The sequence below is a fragment of the Durotheca rogersii genome, assembly GCF_024521655.1.
Source record: "Durotheca rogersii strain YMJ 92031201 chromosome Unknown GGS23scaffold_4, whole genome shotgun sequence".
NCBI lineage: Eukaryota > Fungi > Ascomycota > Sordariomycetes > Xylariales > Xylariaceae > Durotheca > Durotheca rogersii.
This window is the reverse complement of record NW_026251235.1, coordinates 2565401-2584022: the sequence shown is the minus strand read 5'-3', so window position 1 is coordinate 2584022 and position 18622 is coordinate 2565401. Positions and strand designations below refer to the sequence as shown.

General features: G+C 59.0%; 8 protein-coding genes across 8 annotated transcripts; 4 read left to right on the top strand and 4 right to left on the bottom strand.

The window, feature by feature from the left end:
• Positions 1-1076: 1076 nt before the first annotated feature.
• GGS23DRAFT_603633 (cytochrome P450) lies at positions 1077-2940 on the top strand (the record flags this gene model as incomplete). The annotated part of the gene is made up of 5 exons (XM_051519493.1): positions 1077-1852; positions 1942-2008; positions 2077-2310; positions 2399-2719; positions 2794-2940. 5 exons carry the CDS (start codon positions 1077-1079, stop codon positions 2938-2940), a joined length of 1545 nt encoding a protein of 514 aa, XP_051375051.1.
• Positions 2941-3384: 444 nt separating this feature from the next.
• On the top strand, positions 3385-5595 carry GGS23DRAFT_382713 (calcium-dependent phosphotriesterase). Its single transcript, XM_051513447.1, has 3 exons — positions 3385-4121; positions 4252-4315; positions 4396-5595. The coding sequence occupies exons 1-3, from the start codon at positions 3868-3870 to the stop codon at positions 5368-5370; spliced, it is 1293 nt and encodes a 430-aa protein (XP_051375050.1). The 5' UTR covers positions 3385-3867; the 3' UTR covers positions 5371-5595.
• Positions 5596-6745, bottom strand: GGS23DRAFT_382714 (uncharacterized protein). The gene has a single exon (XM_051513448.1). It carries the CDS (start codon positions 6606-6608, stop codon positions 5820-5822), a length of 789 nt encoding a protein of 262 aa, XP_051375049.1. The 5' UTR covers positions 6609-6745; the 3' UTR covers positions 5596-5819.
• On the bottom strand, positions 6746-8602 carry GGS23DRAFT_617439 (D-hydantoinase). Its single transcript, XM_051520871.1, has one exon. It carries the CDS (start codon positions 8387-8389, stop codon positions 6893-6895), a length of 1497 nt encoding a protein of 498 aa, XP_051375048.1. The 5' UTR covers positions 8390-8602; the 3' UTR covers positions 6746-6892.
• A 726-nt stretch (positions 8603-9328) lies between these two features.
• Positions 9329-10709, bottom strand: GGS23DRAFT_382681 (uncharacterized protein). The gene is made up of 4 exons (XM_051513446.1): positions 10459-10709; positions 10167-10404; positions 9842-10070; positions 9329-9769 (listed from the first exon to the last, which is right to left on the bottom strand). Exons 2-4 carry the CDS (start codon positions 10328-10330, stop codon positions 9557-9559), a joined length of 606 nt encoding a protein of 201 aa, XP_051375047.1. The 5' UTR covers positions 10331-10404; positions 10459-10709; the 3' UTR covers positions 9329-9556.
• GGS23DRAFT_594464 (uncharacterized protein) lies at positions 10488-12317 on the top strand (the record flags this gene model as incomplete). The annotated part of the gene is made up of 2 exons (XM_051518169.1): positions 10488-10655; positions 11946-12317. The coding sequence occupies 2 exons, from the start codon at positions 10488-10490 to the stop codon at positions 12315-12317; spliced, it is 540 nt and encodes a 179-aa protein (XP_051375046.1).
• A 939-nt stretch (positions 12318-13256) lies between these two features.
• On the bottom strand, positions 13257-13861 carry GGS23DRAFT_594463 (uncharacterized protein; the record flags this gene model as incomplete). Its single annotated transcript, XM_051518168.1, has 2 exons — positions 13257-13420; positions 13489-13861. The coding sequence occupies 2 exons, from the start codon at positions 13859-13861 to the stop codon at positions 13257-13259; spliced, it is 537 nt and encodes a 178-aa protein (XP_051375045.1).
• A 1345-nt stretch (positions 13862-15206) lies between these two features.
• GGS23DRAFT_617435 (putative flavin-binding monooxygenase) lies at positions 15207-17166 on the top strand. The gene has a single exon (XM_051520870.1). It carries the CDS (start codon positions 15519-15521, stop codon positions 16971-16973), a length of 1455 nt encoding a protein of 484 aa, XP_051375044.1. The 5' UTR covers positions 15207-15518; the 3' UTR covers positions 16974-17166.
• The last annotated feature ends 1456 nt before the right edge of the window (positions 17167-18622 follow it).

Below are 18622 nucleotides of genomic sequence, written 5' to 3'. Positions count from 1 at the left end.
GCCGGCTTAGCGAGAAAAAGGGCCGAGGCAACGCGCTGGTTGGCCGGTTTCCAGGATCTCTTTCCGCGAGACACGTGCTGCTCCCCCACGTTTTCCCCATTCCCGCCTACGAGCTCCCGTTGTACTGCACCGTACTGGTACCTTTGACGGCAAGTACCGGCTGGTACGGGCACTAATGTACACTTAGGCGTTCTCTCTTCTCTTCACATGTCAATTGCCCTGCCGGGGAGCAGGTAGGTACCAGGTACCTAGGTAGGAGCGGGAGGTGTGCACATCTTGAGATACCTAAGTACAGGTACCTACTACGTGCAGGCACAGCAAACATGTCCCACCCACCACCTGCCAGTTTAGTAGGTACGTACCTGCGGCTGTCCAACATCCACTCCCTTCCAACGTCATACCTAGTGATTGGGCACATTACTGACCTAAAGCACCTCTTGGAGGCGCCGTTTCTGTCGTTTTTTTCTGCAGAATTCCCCTCGCGCCCGCGACCTGTCCCCTTCTTATATTCACACAGCCTCGAGACCCTCGCTGGCATAGGGAGCTTGCTGTGCCTCGCCCGCCTCGTCTGACTCCGCCAACAGCCGCCTGATATGCTCGGGATCCAACCCCCGCGTCTCTTTTACGCAGCGTCGGCGATAGGTGGTGCTGTCGGCCGGGTCGTGTCGCTGTGTGGACTTGGAGGCAATATGACAGCTCACATAGGCATCTACCATTTTAGGCATATCTTGCAGGTTATGGCTGCTCCGTAGGCTCGCGCTATCGCACTCTCTGGATCTGGCTTCTGGCGTACGATCTACGCCGAATAGATGCTCGCTTTGCTATGCGATAACCGCCGACGTACGTGGAGTTGCATCGCTGTCTAGGCCACCAAATACCGGGGTCTTGTCGTGGCCGGTGAGCCGGCTTGGTAGCCCTGGTTACTAGCGGGGGAGACAGCACGCCTACATATATATGACGGTGACCGACGTAGACGTGAAAGCAGAGGAGTCCTTGCTCCGGCGTATTATTACCGAGAGAAAACATACACCGCGCCATACGCGCCAATCCCTCCCGCAGCAGCTAAATATCTTGCCATGATTCTCGCGTCTATCCGTGACTGGGTCGGGTCGCCGGTCGCCCTGCTGGCCCTCGTGGCCGGGTGGTATCTCGTGTCCGCCGTGTACGCCTGGTGCCGGCTCCGGCACATTTCCGGCCCGTTCCTTGGCTCGTTCTCGTACCTGTGGCTCGCGCACTTCGCCCTGGCCCGGAAGCAGCTCGCTATTTACGAGATGCTCGCCCGGGACTACGGATCGCTCGTCCGCGTTGGACCCAATGAGCTTGTGACTGACGACCCCGAGGTCGTCCGCCGTATGTCTGTCACGCGTAGCCGATACCGACGATCCGACCAGTACATTGTCACCCGCACCGACCCGACCCACCCGTCCATGTTCAGCATGACCGATACGGATACCCACGGTAGGATGAAGACGAAGCTGCTGCCCGGGTATAATGGCCGCGACAACCCGAGCCTCGAGGCGGACGTCGACTCCCAGATCCGTAACTGGATCGCCTTGATCCGGAGAAAGTATATCACGCAGAAGGGGAACTTTCCCGTCATGGAGCTCGCCCGAGCGGCCGGGCTCTTCACCCTAGATGTCATAGCCAAGATAGCGACTGGAGAGGAGTTTGGATGCCTCATGTCCGACTCGGACCTCCACGAATTCTTTGAACACATGCGCGAGGCACTTCCGGCAATGTCTTTGATGTCCCACCTCCCCTGGATACGTTACCTCTATTTTCACTCGTATCTCGGCTCGCGGCTCCTGACCCCGAAAGAGACAGACACGAAAGGGCTGGGAAAGATCAAGGCGTAAGTACCTACGTTCGGGCTTCGCCCCCCACCCGTGTGAGTCTGTCGGGAGAGAGGAATCGCTGAGATAAATCACGCTGGGGATATAGCCTAGCGGCCGAATCAGTACGGAAGCGGTACCATCTTGATGCTGACGAGGATGAGGGAACTATGCTGGTGAGTGCTTGTGATTTACGTTTCAACCCCGCCATGGTTCGTTGTTGCCTGACATGTCGGGGTGGTAGGCTTCGTTCCGTCGCCACGGCCTCACGCAGCCCCAGTGCGAGGTCGAGGCCGCGTTTATGTTCATAGCCGGGTCCGACACCACCGCCTCGGTGATAAGGATCACTATGCTGAATCTCATGTCGGCGCCTCTGGTATACCGGCGCCTGAAAGAAGAGATTGCCTCAGCCGTGAAGGAGAGGAGGGTATCGTATCCTATCAGGCACGCAGAGGCGAGGGACCTACCGTATCTCCAGGTACGAAGCCCCCTTTCTCAAATTCCCGGGGGCACTTATCTCTCTTTAGCTTCGAGTCTGCTGACGGGTCATACGACAAAATATGAAGGCGGTGATATACGAAGGCCTGCGGATGCGTCCAGTAACGTCGAGCACGCTGTTCAAGAAGGTGCCGGTAGAGGGCGACACGATCGACGGTAAGTTCATCCCGGGCGGCGTCGAGATCGGGGTGAACACATACTCGCTCCTGCGGTCGAGGGCCGTGTTCGGCGACGACGCCGACGTCTTCCGGCCAGAGCGCTTCCTCGAGGTGGACGCGGCCGCCAGAGCCGCGATGGTTCACCACGTCGAGCTCATCTTCGGCTACGGCCAGTGGGCATGCGCCGGCAAGCCCATCGCCCTGATGGAACTGAACAAGGTCTACTTCGAAGTACATCACCCTCCTCCCCCCCTACAACAATAGGTGTGTGTGTGACTAACTTGTTTTTTGTCTCGTCCACGCAGATGCTCCGACACTTCGATATGCAGATCGTGAACCCCCAGAAACCGATGGAGTCTTTTCAAACTTTGGCCCACATCGAAGTTGGGCTATGGGTCAAGGTGACCGAGTCTCCCTTGGGTGCCGAGGGACTTGATCCCTCCGTGTCGTAATTGCGTCGGGATAACATGGATCGTGTGTGTTTTCTTGCCAATGCAAGTGCTAGCTAGTTCTTGGCTTGTTTCCAATATCCTATGTGGTGGGGAAGAGTCGGGCCGTAAGTCTTGGGTGTAGTGAAGGAAAGTCTCCGAAGAGTCCGTGTAGTCTTGCTTATAGGAACCCGACGACATTCTCTCGTTCCAGTGCGTATACCTGTACGTTTTTATCAATATACGGATTGCCCTTAGTATGTTTTGTAACTATACCTGGCTCTTTTTGTGTTGAATACGGCCAACTCGATGATTTGGTGGGTGGGAGCGAGAGAGACAATCAATTAGCGATGGTCCTTGGGGACAGTTGACGGCCGCAGGACAGCTGGGAGGAGGCGGTGTGGGGTGGGTCGCGCTGATCGTGACAGGTGTCAGCCGCTGCTAGCGCATGGCTACTTGGCTACCCGGTACCAGCATGTGAGGCAATACCTGCAAAGGACAACGCCGAAAACGAAGACGAAGGCGGGAAATGTGCATCTCCACGTTGCGCAAATCTCTTCCATCCGACGGATGGCTATACTAAACCTGTGTCTAGCCTCCAAAGCGAATGGGTGGCCTCAGATGACAGAGAAAGTCCTAGCTACGCGTTAGCAAGCCGTTATCCCAGATTCGGTTACCCCCTTGGGTTACCCCAGAATCGTCGGAGGGGAAGCTGGGGAGAATCTCCATTTGCCTCGGGATGGGGAACACAAGTAGCCTAAGAGGCGCCATTGGCGTAGTCCTTGGGGTTTCCGTTGCCACGGATCCTTGTTCTTCCAGTGCTACCTTCATTCCTTCAGTCGATTCCCCTTCTAATCTTCCTTCTCCTCTCTCTCTCTCTCTCAGAAAACGAACTGAGCACTGGACCGGAATCGTCGGAAGCCATCGCCCTCTGTCCCTTCTGCTGCCGACATGGCGACACTTCTCTATCTCGCCGCCGCCGTCTTCGGCGTGCTTTCTATACTATTGTATGCCCCGGTTAAGCAGACCGTCCTGATCCTCGGCGTCACTCGACCCCTCGATACATGGCAAAATATCCACGGCCTCGAGACCCATGTGATCCCGGACACTGTTTCCTGCGAGGACTTGCATTATCACGAACCCTCTGGGGTGATATATTCTGCATGCGCTGGCGACCTGGAGAGAATGGCCGGCTGGTTCCCAGCGTAAGCCCCCCTTCCCCGTAGGTATAATATAGACCGAATAGACAGTGAGAGTGAGAGACAGAGCGAGAGAGGAGGGGAGAGAGCATCCCGCACCAATGTAGAGCACGTGGGCTAACACGCACAATCGTAGGGCCAGCTCGTTCGGTCACCCCGAAAACCCGAGCTATGGCAGTCTGGTGGTTATCAATCCGAAGGTCAGTTGGCGGAGCAGAGAACCCGCGCCGATCTTTTCCCATGCTTGCTCAGCGACAACTAACTCTCCCTCTCCGCTTAGACGATGAAGTCGCAGAAGCTCACGCTCGAAGGCTTCGAGGGACCGTTTGTGACTCACGGGATCGGGATATACACGGCACCGTCGGACGCGAAGACGGTCTACATCTTCGCGGTGAACCACCTGCCGAACGCGCGGTGGACGGCGGGGTCAAGTGAGCCTAAGGCGGCGTCACGTATCGAGGTGTTCACGCACACCGTGGGCAGCAGTGCCGCGCGGCACCTGCGCAGCGTCGCGCACCCGCTGATCCAGACGCCCAACGACGTGCTGCCGCTGTCGGAGCGCGAATTCCTCGTCACCAACGACCACGTCTTCCGCGACGGCGCGCTGCGCATCGCCGAGGAGCTCGTGGGCTACCCGCGGACGACCACGCTGCACGTGCGCCTCGGCGACGGCGCCGACGACGTCGAGGCGACCGTCGCGCTCGCCTCCATCAACAACAACAACGGCCTCGGCTGGGGGCCCGACCGCCAGGTCCTCGTGTCGTCGGCGGCCGGCGGCCGGATCTACTTCGCGGCGCTGGAGCGCGCGGGCGACAACGCGACGGCGCCGGCGCGCCTCGCCGTCTCGCACTGGGCGCAGGCCGACACCGTCGTCGACAACCCGACCTTCTTCGCGGACCCGTACGCGGGTGCCGACGGCGTCGACTACAGCGGGTACCTGCTGCCGGCGATCGCGCGCGTGCACGAGTTCGTGGACCACTTCCGGGACCCGACGGGCCGCGCGCCGCTGCCGAGCATAATATCGTACCTGCCGGCACGCGGGGGCCAGAAGCCGGCTAAGGGCGCTGCGGCGCCGCGCCCCCGCTTCCTGTTCTCCGACGACGGCCGCCTCCTGCGCGGCGCCACCACCGCCGTCCTCGTCCCCATCGACCCCGCGGAGAGCGGCGGCAAGCGCCAGGGCTGGCTCTTCGTCACGGGCGTCATCGCCCCCCACATGGTGGCCACCCGCATCGACTTCGCGACCGCGCTGGCGTAAGGAGCGGGCCGGCGCGGGTTCCTGGGGCTCGCGTACACGCGCGGGTTTGGCGATCGTGTCTTTTCTAGTCTGTCGCGGAGGTCAGCGCAGGGATACGGGGAGGGAAACGAGGTCGAGGAACTCGGTACGGTCATTACGATTGTCTGCACGCGCGGTAGTTATTTGTTCTTGGGCACGGGGGGGGGACTCGCGGAGGCGGGGTGCCGTAGTGATCACGCCGTGGTTGCCGGGAGGGGTCGGAAGTCGGACCGGGGTTTCACCCGTCGCCGCATCTAGACTGTGAACGTGGCGGGCGGAAGCTTGACACCGGCGGGAGCAGAAACGGGCGCCCGATCCGGGGTTGTCGCTGTTGGACGGGGCGAGTGTATCTTCGTGTATCTATGCAACGAGAGAGCGGAGCGGAGGCCGCCTGTCATAATCGTCCATTGGCATCAGTTGCTTTACTCCTCTCATCGTACGCACCCGTACCGCGGTACTTCTTCGCGAAACCGTCGTATCTCTGCGGCTCGGGCGCCGGGGAACGTTCCTCTGTAGAGACATTCTCCTCTCTCTCCCTTATTCCCGAGCCCGATCAACGCGCTACGGTGCGCCACGTACCTATTACCCGGGTGCCCATTGCGACGATACCGGATGTAGACCGCCCCACTCCCCTTCTTTGCTGCCGTGATATACACATGCCTACCTGCGTAGCCCAGACGTGTATATTCCCTAGTCGCTGCCTTCGCCAGCTGAATGTGAAGAACGGCGAGGAGCAGCGGGGGACGCCCAAGAGTGCCTAATGTCTCAAACGCCAAAGCCGCGAGGAGATCCCCGAGTTGACCCCCATGCCCATATCGTAGGCGGCTATCATAATGTAGGCAGGCGTTCGGAGATTTCCCGGCGTTAGCCCCCGGGGCCTTCTCGTCTCGCTGCGCGCGACGTGGGGTTTCTCCCCGGTCGCCTGTCTGCCCTAGGGCAGCGTCACTATTTACAGCAAGTTGTGTAGGGTAGGGGTTTAGGCAAAGGAGCAGATTTGTCAGTGGGTGTAGGCATGGTGGGTTATTTATTTCCCACGGCATTTCTACTCCATATAAGGACCGCACCGCACCACCACCACCTGAACCATCGGTCATATTTGCGCGAGGATGCCTCGAAGAGAAGGGGGAATTCGAATATAGATGTGGCATTAACCATCTTGTCGGATGCGTCTTCTTCCTCTCTGTCCCGGCTTGTATACACACTTTCCTCGTGTCCTTCATCTACGCCCGCTGGGTATCACTTCAGCCTGACTAGTAGTGGTTCCCAGCAATATCACACCCTCCGTATAGCCTATTTTGAACATAATGTATAATGTTAAGGCATAGAGCATCTGTGAACCAATGCTGACGTATACCTAGCACAAAAAATATGTAGGAAAGCCCAATATCGTAGGTATTGCTGAACTTATAGTAGACGTCGGGATCATAGGGAACATGGTTTGCCTATGTTCCTGCATCTGTGAAAGACCACTATCATCCCCCGCCTCTACTCGTCATGCCCCCTATCACAAGGCTTCCAGGTCAAAAGGCCCTTCTTCCTCTACTGTCTCCCAAATCCCATGTAAGGAGCTCCTCTCCCTCTTTAGAAACTTCCCAAAGCCCTTCTCGCCCACAATGCCGCCGCCGTCCCGATCCCAGACAACCTGGCCCCTCAGGATGGTGTACCGCGGCCAATTGTCGAGCGTGCGTCCCTCGTAGGGCGTGTAGTCCGCGTCGTGGTGCAGCATGTCGTTCGTCAGCGCGAATTCGCCCAGCGCCCCCGCGGGGTACCACACGACGAGGTCCGCGTCCGAGACGCCGGGGATCATGCTGCCCTTGCGCGGGTACAGGCCGTACAGCTTAGCGGCGTTGGTGCTGCTCACCTCGACGAAGCGCGTGGGTGGCAGCTTGCGGGCGGCGAAGGCGAGCGGCAGGCGGGTCTCGACGCCAGGCAGGCCGTTGGGGATGTGGCGGAAGCGGCCGACGGGGTGCGCCGGGGAGACGCTGGTCTTCTTGCCGGCGGCGGCGTCGTCGTAGCGGAAGGCGCAGTGGTCCGACGACAGGACGGCGAAGGTGCCGTCGCGCAGGCCGCGCCAGAGGGCGGCCTGGTCCGCGCGGGTCCGCGGCGGCGGCGCGCAGACGCACTTGGCGCCCTCGAAGCCCGGCCGGTCGAGGTCGTCGCGCGTGAGGAACAGGTACTGCGGGCAGGTCTCGGCGAAGACGGGCTGCCCGGCCGCCTGGGCCTCGCGGATGCGCCGCGCCGCCGCCGGCTCGCTGACGTGCACCAGCAGGATCGGCGTCCCGGCGAGCAGCGCGCTCAGCGCGATGGCGCGGTGCGTCGCCTCGGACTCGAGCGCTGGCGCGTGGGCGTGGGCGTGGTACCGCGGGGCGAAGAGGTGCGCGGCCTCCAGCCGGTCGGTAAGCCAGGCGAGCGCGTCGCCGTTCTCGGCGTGGATCATGGTCAGGAGCCGGCTCCGCCGGGCGGCCAGCAGCACCGACAGGATCTCGTCGTCGCGCAGCTGCAGGGCTGCGTACGTCATGTAGACCTTGAGCGAGGTGACGCCCTCGCCGCCGGCCAGGCGCGGGAACTCAGACAGCGCCGTCGGCGACGGGTTCGCCACGAGCGTGTGGAAGCCGTAGTCGCAGTAGCAGTTGCCCCGGGCGAGGGCGTGCGCGTCGGCTAGGGCGGCGAGCACCGAGTCGAGGTGTTTCTGCTGCGGCGCGAATGCGACGACGGTGGTGTTGCCGCCGGCCACGGCCGAGCGCGTGCCCGACTCGAAGCTGTCGGCCGACGAGCCCTGGCCGAACAGGCTCGGCTCCTCGAGGTGCACGTGGCAGTCGATGCCGCCGGGCATGACGTAGCCGCCCTCAGCGTCGATCAGGCGCTTCGTCGCCGCGCCAGCCAGCGACCCCGAGGGGGCTAGCAGCACGATCTTCTCGCCCTTGACGGCGACGTCGCAAGGGGCCACGTCCGCGGCCGTCACGCAGACCCCGTTTGCGATGACTAAATCGTAGCTATCCATCGTGGTGAGGCCGGGCAGGAGGTGTATGTGTGATGGGGGGGGTACTTGTTGGTGGGCAGCATGGTGGCTTGGAACGAAGTATTAGATAGATGATATAGCTACGTCTCTCTGCCATCCCCTGGTCTTCTTTCTCCTTCCCACCCGGGTAATACCGACGACCATCCCCAGGGTCTGAATGATCTCTTTCCCCAGAGATAACACTGGTTCCCCCCTTCCCTTCTACTTGCCGATGAGAGGGAGAGGGAGGGGGTTGGAGGGGACCCCAAGCCTAGACTTGCGAGATGTGAGATAAGAGAGAGGAATCGCCGAAACACCGAGATAAGAAGTTGGTATACAGTCTCCCCTTTTGCGTAGATGTAACATACAGAGGCAGTTGGTTATCGAGGGCAACATGTATTTACACCTGTAGCAAGATCATATACCTCATCAGGCATCTGCATTTTCTTCCCCCCCTTTATCTCTTTGGCGTAGTATTAATTTAACTATGTACTTTGAATTTTGCCTGTTAAGTAGCGATAATATCGCTGCGGCCCACGCCGGGGGCGCAAACAGAAGAAGAACATCCTCATCTCCTTCTGCACTCGAGTCGCCACCGTGCTTACTCGGATAGTCAACCCTTGAGGATGGATTTGATTTGCTTTCACGCGCCATTTCACAGAAACCCGGGTCGGATCTTGGCCCGGAAATGCAGCAGCCTCTTGCTACGGCTACTACGCAGTTACGAGCAGAGGATGTCCTCGGCCAGCTTCTCAGCTAGGGCATCTTTGCTAGTAGTCAGCTAAGGCTCCCCGAGCAAAACCTCTTCTAGTGAGTGCGAGCTTACAGACTACCGCCTGTGGATGGCCGGCGGGGAGGAAGGGGAGAGCCGAAGCGTCGACGACCCGCAGGTTCTTGGCCCCGAAAGGCCGACCCCGATGGTCTACTACCGCGTCGCGGTCCGTCGAGTTGCCCGCCTTGCCTACAGCAGCCACCCGTTAGCATTTGGCCGGCTCGGTGTAGGCATCGAGCATGAGGAACTTAAACGTCGGGAAGTCGGCTGGCTGGGAAGCGAGGTGTTTGCGGATTTCGGCACTCACGTCGCGACAAGAGCGGGGGTTAGGACATTTGAGCCTTTCCCAAGCCAGCAGCTCGCCGCCCGGGTTGCTGAAGATCCCGGTGCCGTTGGTGTTACCTATATTCATCCCTAGCTGCCTCGAGAAAGGCAGGATTGCTGACGGCCGCGTGCGTCGGCACGTTCACCTCGTAGCTAGCGTCGAAAAGGAAGTGGTCCTCCATATTCTGGCCGACACATTTCAGCTCCGACACAATAGGAATACGGAGCCGCTTAAGAGTGTCGGTTGGCCCCACCCCGGACACCATGAGTAGTTGAGGGGATTGAAACTACGAGCGATACAACGGCACGTCAACAAGCTGCCTAGCCGAGCAAAGTACGCGCGAAGGGTTGTCACTCACAGCACCAGATGAAAGGATGACTTCTATCCCCGCCAAGATCGTATACTCAAGCCCGTCGGTATTTACCAGCACCCCAGTTGCTCTCTTGTCGTTGTTGAACAAGATGCGTTTGGCTAGCGTGTTGTTATATACCCGTGTTGGACCCGCTCCGGCTACGGTCTTCAGGGACGAGGAATGGGAGGTGTCCCTGACCTGCCAATCGGGGTTGATTGTGTTCATACTAGGTATACTGAACATCGTTCAGCTCCCCTGACACGAAGTCCTGCGCTGCTGGCAAGCCAAGTGATTGCCAGGCATGGCTCACGTAGGAAGACAGCGGACTAACCCAAGTTGCGAACGACACATGTAGAGGTCCCGCCCCAGGAGTGAAGGCATCGGGGGGCGATGGAGCAGAAGCGTTCTTAGGACGCGCCGTGTTATCAGGTGGAGTATAACGAACACTTTTCTTGAAGTAGGGCAGAAAGTGCTCAAATCTGTAAGACTCATCATCGGCCAACGAAGCCCACAAGTTGAGCGCGTCGACAGTAGACCGATGGTAGGTGAAATATTAATTGCGGAGCGAGCTGTGAACCGCTTAGAAAAGCTCAAGCAGAATGAGACGACGCGAGGGAATATACCTTCCACCGAGGGTTTTGCCCCTGGCGTAATGCATCGCCCTGCCACCGAGACTCTTCTGCGGTGCCGTTACGAAGCCCCAATCCACACCTGGGAGAACATCGTTCGGACTGGCCCCAGCCCCGAAGGCTGCGTAGGCCGGCACCGTGGTGAGGTTGCCCGCGTCCTGCTCATAGAAGCCGCCAGCTTCTATCACTGCGTCGGTCAGTCTACGCAAACCCCAAATGGAAGATACAGATAGTTCTTGAATATTAGACCCGATTTCTACGCCTATTGCTTCTATGACATGTTAGCACCGCTGGCCTGCCAGCCATTGCGCGTAATTGCCGCTTCAGGGGAGAGTAATAGTAATTCCATATAACGCAAGTCGAGCATAGAATCCGCCATAATATCCTGTACAGAATTAAAAAAGAATGGGGAGGGGGGCTGTTCAGCGGAGAGTGGTGTTAATCCAGCAGCCCATGGTCGTATCACGAACTACTCGTCAGATACCTGTCGTGAAGGATGCTATGGGCATGGTGGGCATAGGAGTGGGCTATGCATGGGCGGAGATCTGGTCAAGAGAGGAGAGACTAGGACTCATTTAACAGCCAAAACCAGGGCAGACGCAAGAAGAGTGTTGTACAGGCTTGGGTTATACATGGACGGACAAACCGGGGATGAATTCTTGCTCATGGGTGTGGCTCTAGCAGGGGAACCACATGAGGCACAACTAATACTGCGTAAGAGGGAGATCCTGGATCTTAGGTCTGCGTACGTATCATATGGGTGAAACGAGCTGCTACCGGTCGGCCGTTGCTGTGCAGCCCCTGATATAGGTGCTTATAATATAGTATAAGTGCCAGCAGATAGTGAGGGTTTGCGGGCTTAATACAGCAGAGTCTGCGTGAACCTGCCATGCTAGGCCTACGGGATAGACACCCGTAAAGGGACACAGGCATACCTAGACACCCTGCATGTATGTACGCATATCCAACAATCCAACAATGCAATGTCTTATTGATCCTTCTCCTTCTTGGCCGGCCTTGAAGCGGAATGCTGAGGGAAGACAACCACTCACTCACCCTACCTCGCAACCGATATCACAGATAGGTATAAGCCTCACTTCAAATGCACTCACCCGCCACCTGCGTGACCCCGCTAAATAGAAACAAAGGGCGTTAAGGCATATGTATCTATCCTCGCTATCATAAAATTGTGCACACCCTAGGGTGTTAAGCACGGCGTAGGCCCTTTCGGACGCATCTACATAGGCATTACCTTACTCTACTGTACGTCCTTAATGAACGGGACGGGGTGCGCTTAGTACCTACGGGGCGGCCGTCGGTCCTGAGAACCCATTCAACCGAATCCTCGTCCTGCTTGCGTTACCGGGGGCGAGGAAAGATCACATACGCCAGTGAGACTGAAAGCCATGGCGCAGCCACCTTCTCTCTTGGCCCTCGCCAGACAGTTGCTCGCGTCCGCTCAGGAAATTGAGGCCCGCTAGGGCGTCCTCGAGATCGTGCAGGAGCCGCAGGTCCGCGTGATAGCACCGTCCGAGATCCTCGAGCAGTGCCAGATCGACGCAAGTTTCCTGTCTTCCCCTTCTAGCCTCGTATGGTGCCCGTCGCTGACAGTATACCTCCGGCTTTACACCTCGTACCAAGCGCTTTCCTATCTCCGCTGGTTGATCGCTTTCGACGTTTTCCGCCACGTCCCCGGAGATTCGACGCCCATCTCGTACGCCGCTCTGGCCGGGGCCGCAGCTGCCCCCGTCACCACGCTCGGGTCCGTCGCTCGGATGGCTATGGCGCGGGACCTGTTCGTGGAGTTTTGGGCGGCTGTATGCTGCTACTGCTGCTGCTGCGGTAGCGGGTAGGTAGTGCAGAGAGAGAACCCCTGGGGAGCGAAGGCTTTGAGGTGGCGGGGATTTTTTCGAATGGGCACTTGGTAGTCGGTTAGGAAGGCGTCCCGGAATGGGAGCTCTGCCTTTCTACGAGATTACTTCTGGCATCGAACTGTTTTCGTAACTGATACCTGGCTAGCGGCATATCCCCACTACTCCCACACCCCGCTATCGCTATACCAATAGGTAGCTAGATAAGGCCGCGTCCGTGCATAGATACGACGCTGTTCGGTACATGCTCTTAGTCCCTCCGCCAAGAGATGGAACCCCGCAACCCTTCCGTCCCATGCCGTGCAAGGGGAGACCCAGGCACGCCCCCGCAGGATGGTCGCAAGTTTACCCCTCCCACGGCATCCGGGGTGGAAAGAGGCCGATCGGCTGTCGGAGGACTGAAAGGGACGCCTGTCTCGAGGGGGGTAAGAGATAGGTATCGTCAGACGCATGTTGCACCTCGTATTTATCGGGTCTGCATTCCATGTACCTACCTTCATTCCTTCTTGCGAAGCTTTAAATCCATCCGCAGGCTTGGGTCTCATCTGATGCGGCCTTCGGCGCCTTCGGCCGGTATAGTTGGAGCCGCCGGATCGTGACCCCTCGTGCTCGCCTTGGCGTTGTGACGGTTACGACTGCTGGAACTAACGCGATTCCGGCAGCGAGCCAGACGGGTGGCGGCGAAAAGAAGGCCAAGACCACCTCTACCTAGTGTAATATGGCCCTCACACGAGATCATATTACTACCTCGATTGGCGAGAGAGGCGATACTACTCCTGTTGCCTATCTAATAAATAAAGCCCTTGCTAATACGTAGCGTACGTGTACGTATAGATCCTCGTTGCCCCATTGGGAAACCATACTAGCGAGAAGGCTGTGCTGTACGGTAGCTTGTTCTGAGGTCTGTCTCGGCTTGTTTCACTACCGCTGGCGTTGCCCAGGCCCGTGCATGATCTCGATCGCCTTGCTACTCAACTCGTCGACCTTCTGCCGGTTGGCGACGTCGGTATGCCAGATAAGGTTGTTCCTATTTGCACCGTGCCACGCGGAAAAGGGACGGGACAGGCGGACCTGCGGGATGCTTGCTGTTAATATCGAACGTCGTGGAGAGACATGGCTGATGCAGAGTCGGGCGTTTTCGGAGGACGCGAACCCCATTGAAAGTTGAAGGCCGTATTGGTCGCGTCGGGACACTCCTCCACGAGCGTCTTCCACACGTCGACGGTCTGGAGGAATCCTTCCACGTCGAAGCGCCTCAGCCCGACCACGCCAAACCGCTTCAACCCGCCCTTAGCGGTGAGTGTCTCGCAGCCGTCGCTGGTGTCCTGGATAGGTACTGGGCTGCCGTTAACGGTAGTTGGGGTAAGGTAATATGAAGGCTTATACCTATACTCGCCCTTCGCGTTATCCGGGTTCTCGGTAAATCTTGCCGCGATAACTACGCATAGCTTCCGTACGGGCGGGGAAGCCATGCTTATTATGAGGCCGGCCGTTGCTCTGTCACAGTCGTCCATCAGCGGTTTCATGGCTCGAGCAACCTCATCGGCTCGCCTTAGCGGAAACACGAAGCTTCCTACCCATATGGCACCCTAGGCGCTCCCCAGCTCGCTCAACGGGGGGATCTTGATGGTGAGTTCGGTGACGAGGCAGAGAACTGGCCCGCTACGCGAATAGCCCAGAGCAGTTTGGACTCTTCCTCCTCGACAACTTCAATAATCTCACTCCTCGCGTCGACCATCCGAGCGGATAGGATCTGGTCGGAACCGAACCCGGTAATCGATATACCTACGGTCTTGACCGGAAGCTTATTTCAACAGATGCATAGCTCCGGATAGTGTGGCGGCGTAGCGATGATTCAGGTTAGGTAGGTACCTAATCAAGGCAATATCAAGATATCCATCCTCCCCTCGCATCGCCGGGGCTGACGGGTTGTACCGACAAATCCAGAATACATCTCCCTTTCCTGCTCTGGAACCGGGGAGACGCGCAGCCCGCAATACAACTGCGCCGTCCTTCTACCGCAATAGAGTAGCTGCTAACTTAACTCATTAGCCTGGTCTCGCCGTCCTCATCAATCCGTTTCTTCTTCCATGCGGCCATTATCCTGCTATAGGACATGGGTCTCGGAGAAGGCTTCCAGTCGTCCGTTGCGACGACCGTCCCGGATACCTGCATGTGGTACGCATGTCTATGCATGGAACCCTGTCGCGATGCCTCTCTCCCATCAACACCCTCCGCCTTGCCAGGGTTGAGACTTGGCCGATGGAGTGCGTACGTGCAGACTCCCGTATGCCTGGCTAGAGGCTTTCCTTAGCCCTCCCTATCGCGATGTTACCAAGCTAATCAGTCTCCCTCTATCGTGCCTGGATGGTGGCATGCACCCTCTATACGCCAAATCCTGCCGTCAGGTTCTAGGGACGCTCTATCTACACCCGAAGTTCGTCGGATGCAGTCGCAACTCCAGGTAAGACTACCTATCATGGCCTCAGCGCGGAACGTAGCACGCGACCCTTATACGACCATTAAACGCGAGATCTTATTTACCTCCCTATGTGGATAGACTAGCCGGTCTGCCTACATGGCTCTATCTCTGAGTTCCTAGTCTGGAACCTCCACGGATCCAGAACCTGGGACGGCCGCCTCGAGCTACGGCGCCGCAAACCAGCTGGATAGGTATAGGCACGTATGCACGCTGGGGTCTGCGTAGAGCCTACGAGCACCGGAGTTCCGATGTGGACAGCTAGCTAGCCAGTGGTGGCTTGAGACTAGGTCTCTCTCTTGTCTGTGTGCCATTAGATATAATGTGCCGGCCGAGGGGGGGCTTGCTATGAGTAAACCAATGGAACCACGCTGCAGAGAACCTGCGGCTTGGACGAACGATCCATTCGCTGTCGTGGGCCCTGAGGAGGTGCGAGCGGGATCCGCGTGTGCCACGGCGTCGTATCGACCACGGGGCAGAGAGTATATTAGACGCCCGCTGAAAGCTCTACAGGACGCGCGGCGGGCCGCCTGAAATCGTCTAGCTTCCCTTTGAATGTCTCTGCCACTACCTAGATATACCTACCTACGTTAAGCACTGCACACGTACCCCGTCCGCTTTGCATCAGCGCGATATCCAACGCTCCCCGATCCTTCCTGTCTCTGCGCCCATCTGCGCGTGATCATACTATCAGCTTTCCGAAAATGGCGGACGACGGGTGCTCTTTCGACGTCGTCATCGTCGGCGCTGGAATCTCCGGCATCAACTGCGCGTACCGCCTACAGACGCAGCACCCGCAGCTTCGGTACGTGATTCTCGAGGGGCGCGACGCCATCGGCGGGACGTGGGATCTGTTCAAGTTCCCCGGCATCCGCTCCGACTCGGACCTACACAACTACGGCTTCGCGTGGAACAAGTGGCCGTTTGCGCACCCCATCGCTGAGGGCGCCCTGATAACGTCGTACCTCAAGGACAGCGTGTCGAGGTTCGCCATCGAGGAGCACATCCGGCTGCGGCACCGCGTCGAGGCGGCGGACTGGTCGTCGGCGGCCCGGCGGTGGAGCTTCGCCGTCAACTGTGATGGCCGGCCCGCGCGCTACGAGGGCCGCTGGTTCGTCATGGCGACGGGGTACTTCGACTACGAGCGGCCGCGCGAGGCGGCCATTCCGGGCCTGGCCAGCTTCCGCGGCGACGTGATCCACCCGCAGTTCTGGCCACCCGGCTACGACTACGCGGGCAAGAAGATCGCCATCATCGGCAGCGGGTCGACCGCCGTCACCCTGCTGCCTAGCCTGGCCCGCGAGGCTGCCGAGGTCACCATGGTGCAGCGCAGCCCGACGTACATCCTCCCCCTCGACAACAGCAGCCGCGCGCCGTCGCGGCTGCGCCCGTACCTCCCCAGCGCCGCTTTCCAGGCCTACGAGAGGCTCTGGTTCCTCATCGTGCCGTACCTGTTCACCCTGCTCTATAAAGCGTGGCCGGGGCGCGCGCGCGCGATGCTGCGTGCGCAGGCGCGGGCGCGGCTGCCGCCCGACGTCGACGCCGACGTGCATTTCCGGCCGCGGTACGCGCCGTTCGCGCAGCGGATGTGCATAGCGCCAGAAGGTGACTTCTACGCAGCGCTGCACGGGCGGGGGCGGGTGGCGAGCGGGAGCATCGCGGCGGTGGAGGCGCACGGGATCCGGCTGGCGGACGGGCGCGCTGTCGACGCGGACGTGATCGTGACGGCGACGGGGCTGCGGCTGCGGTTCGGCGGCGCGATCGCGGCGCGCGTCGACGGCGCGCCCGTCGCCTGGCCCGGCCGCCTCATGTGGAACCGCGCGATGCTCGACGGCGTGCCCAACCTCGTCTTTATGTTCGGGTACTCGACGTCGCCCTGGACAATCGGCGCCGACAACACCGCCTTCTACCTGTGCCGCCTGCTGGCCAAGATGCGGCGGCGCGGCGCCCGCGTCGCCGTGCCGCAGGCCCCCCCCGCCGCCGCTGCCAAGATGGTGCTCTCCGGCTTGTTCAATCTCTCCTCCACCTACGTCCTCGAGGGCAATAAGGACATGCCCGTCTACGGCGACGCGGGCCCCTGGCGCCCGCGCATCCACCCGCCCATCGACTGGATCGCGTCGCGCTGGGGCGACTTCACCACTGACTTACGCTTCTCGTGAGGCTTGCCGAGGGCGGGCGTAGATGATCGTAGGTATTGCTGCGTCACGGCTACGCTACTATACGCCTGGCTGGGCTGGCATAAGGCATGGAGTGCATAAGACGGGCCCGTAGAGGCTCGTAGACCTGGGGCAGGATTCTTCTCCTATGTACCTACTTGGTCTTACTCTCTCTCGCCGGATGGCACACTCGGACTTGAGGACGTTCGTAGAGTCACCCTGCTACTTTCCTACCTCATTGCGATTGAATCAACGCTTTCCCACGGCGATGTATCCCGCTCGCTCTGTGACGTGCAGATAGACGCTGGTGTATCAGCGACCTGCAACCAGCGCAATACGAGCAGTACCCGGGGCCAAGTTACCTGCCTAAGTATCTATATCTATCCAACCTAGGTACTCCAGAACGTAGGTGTCGCCCGAGGAGCAAAAGTGACATCTCAGATGCCCAGAGTGCTCCATTCCCGCTGGAGCGCCACGACGGTTACGGCAACTGCCACCTAGGCACAGCATTCGCTTCTCGAAATCGGGCTGTCCGCATCCTTTTAGTATTCCCTGCGCGCCACTGCGCGCCGCTCGCGGGGGTGGGGTGGTCGGCGGCCGGGGGGGGGGGGCCGAATACGCGAAGGCGAGGTCGCCCGGCTGTATATACTAGACGTGCAGATATAATAGAGGATCTGTAGCCGTATTATCCCGTCTTCCGATGTACTACCTACGCCACTACGGCCAACCCCTTCGACTCGCTTACTCCCTACCTAGGTATAGGTGGCATTATCGACGGGGGAAACCGCGTCTAAAGGAACGACAGCGAGACGAATACTCGCTTGATCTCTTCGACAGCTACGGCGCCGTACGACCCCTCTACGTGCTAGTACCCCCGACGTATGGAAAAGGGGGCCGGCCTTGCACATGCAGACGGAATTGTACAGGCCGTGACGTAGTCTCGGATACTAGACGGAAATGCCCTCTCTAGTACCGCCGTGGCGATCGGGGGACAATACTTATAGCGTAAAGACTATGAGAACCACTCGCTGCACAATGGTAGAGACGTGCAGTACCGGGGACTTATGAGTATATAGAGTGGTCCTTGGCCCTGTATAGCGAGTTTGCGTAGTAGTATCTCGTATATATTTAAGTATGAATGTGGTGGCAGGGAAGGGTATGCTCTTCAGGAGCCAGTAGCTGCGTAAAAGCCCCTGGGGGAAGTAGACATGCCTAAATGCGGACCAATTTAGAGCTGTCAAGCGTTCGGCGCCAGCCCATAACCTAACGGGTCGGCCTAAAGAAGCAGCAAAAGAAGGCGGCCAAGACGAGAGGATTGAAGGTATCCAACATGGCCCGCCCTAGAAGGACCATTGCGGTAGCCGGGATGAACTTAGGTATCGCTTTCAGGAAACGGCCCGTGGTAGTTACTCAAAGGTACGGTGGTATGAGGCGGCGACCTGGTGTATTCGTGTGTATTGTCCAGTTGTCGAGGAACAGAGGCCTAGCTGCATTCCACACATCGCTGGAGGCTCCTGTACTGCGAACAGCGGGTCGTCCCTGGACTCCCCTATTCCAACACCAGCCTCTCCACCTTCTCTCATTTCTGAACCGTCGTATTCTCAACTCGAACTCATCCACGGCAAACGACGCTTCCGCTGCGCTTTGCCGCG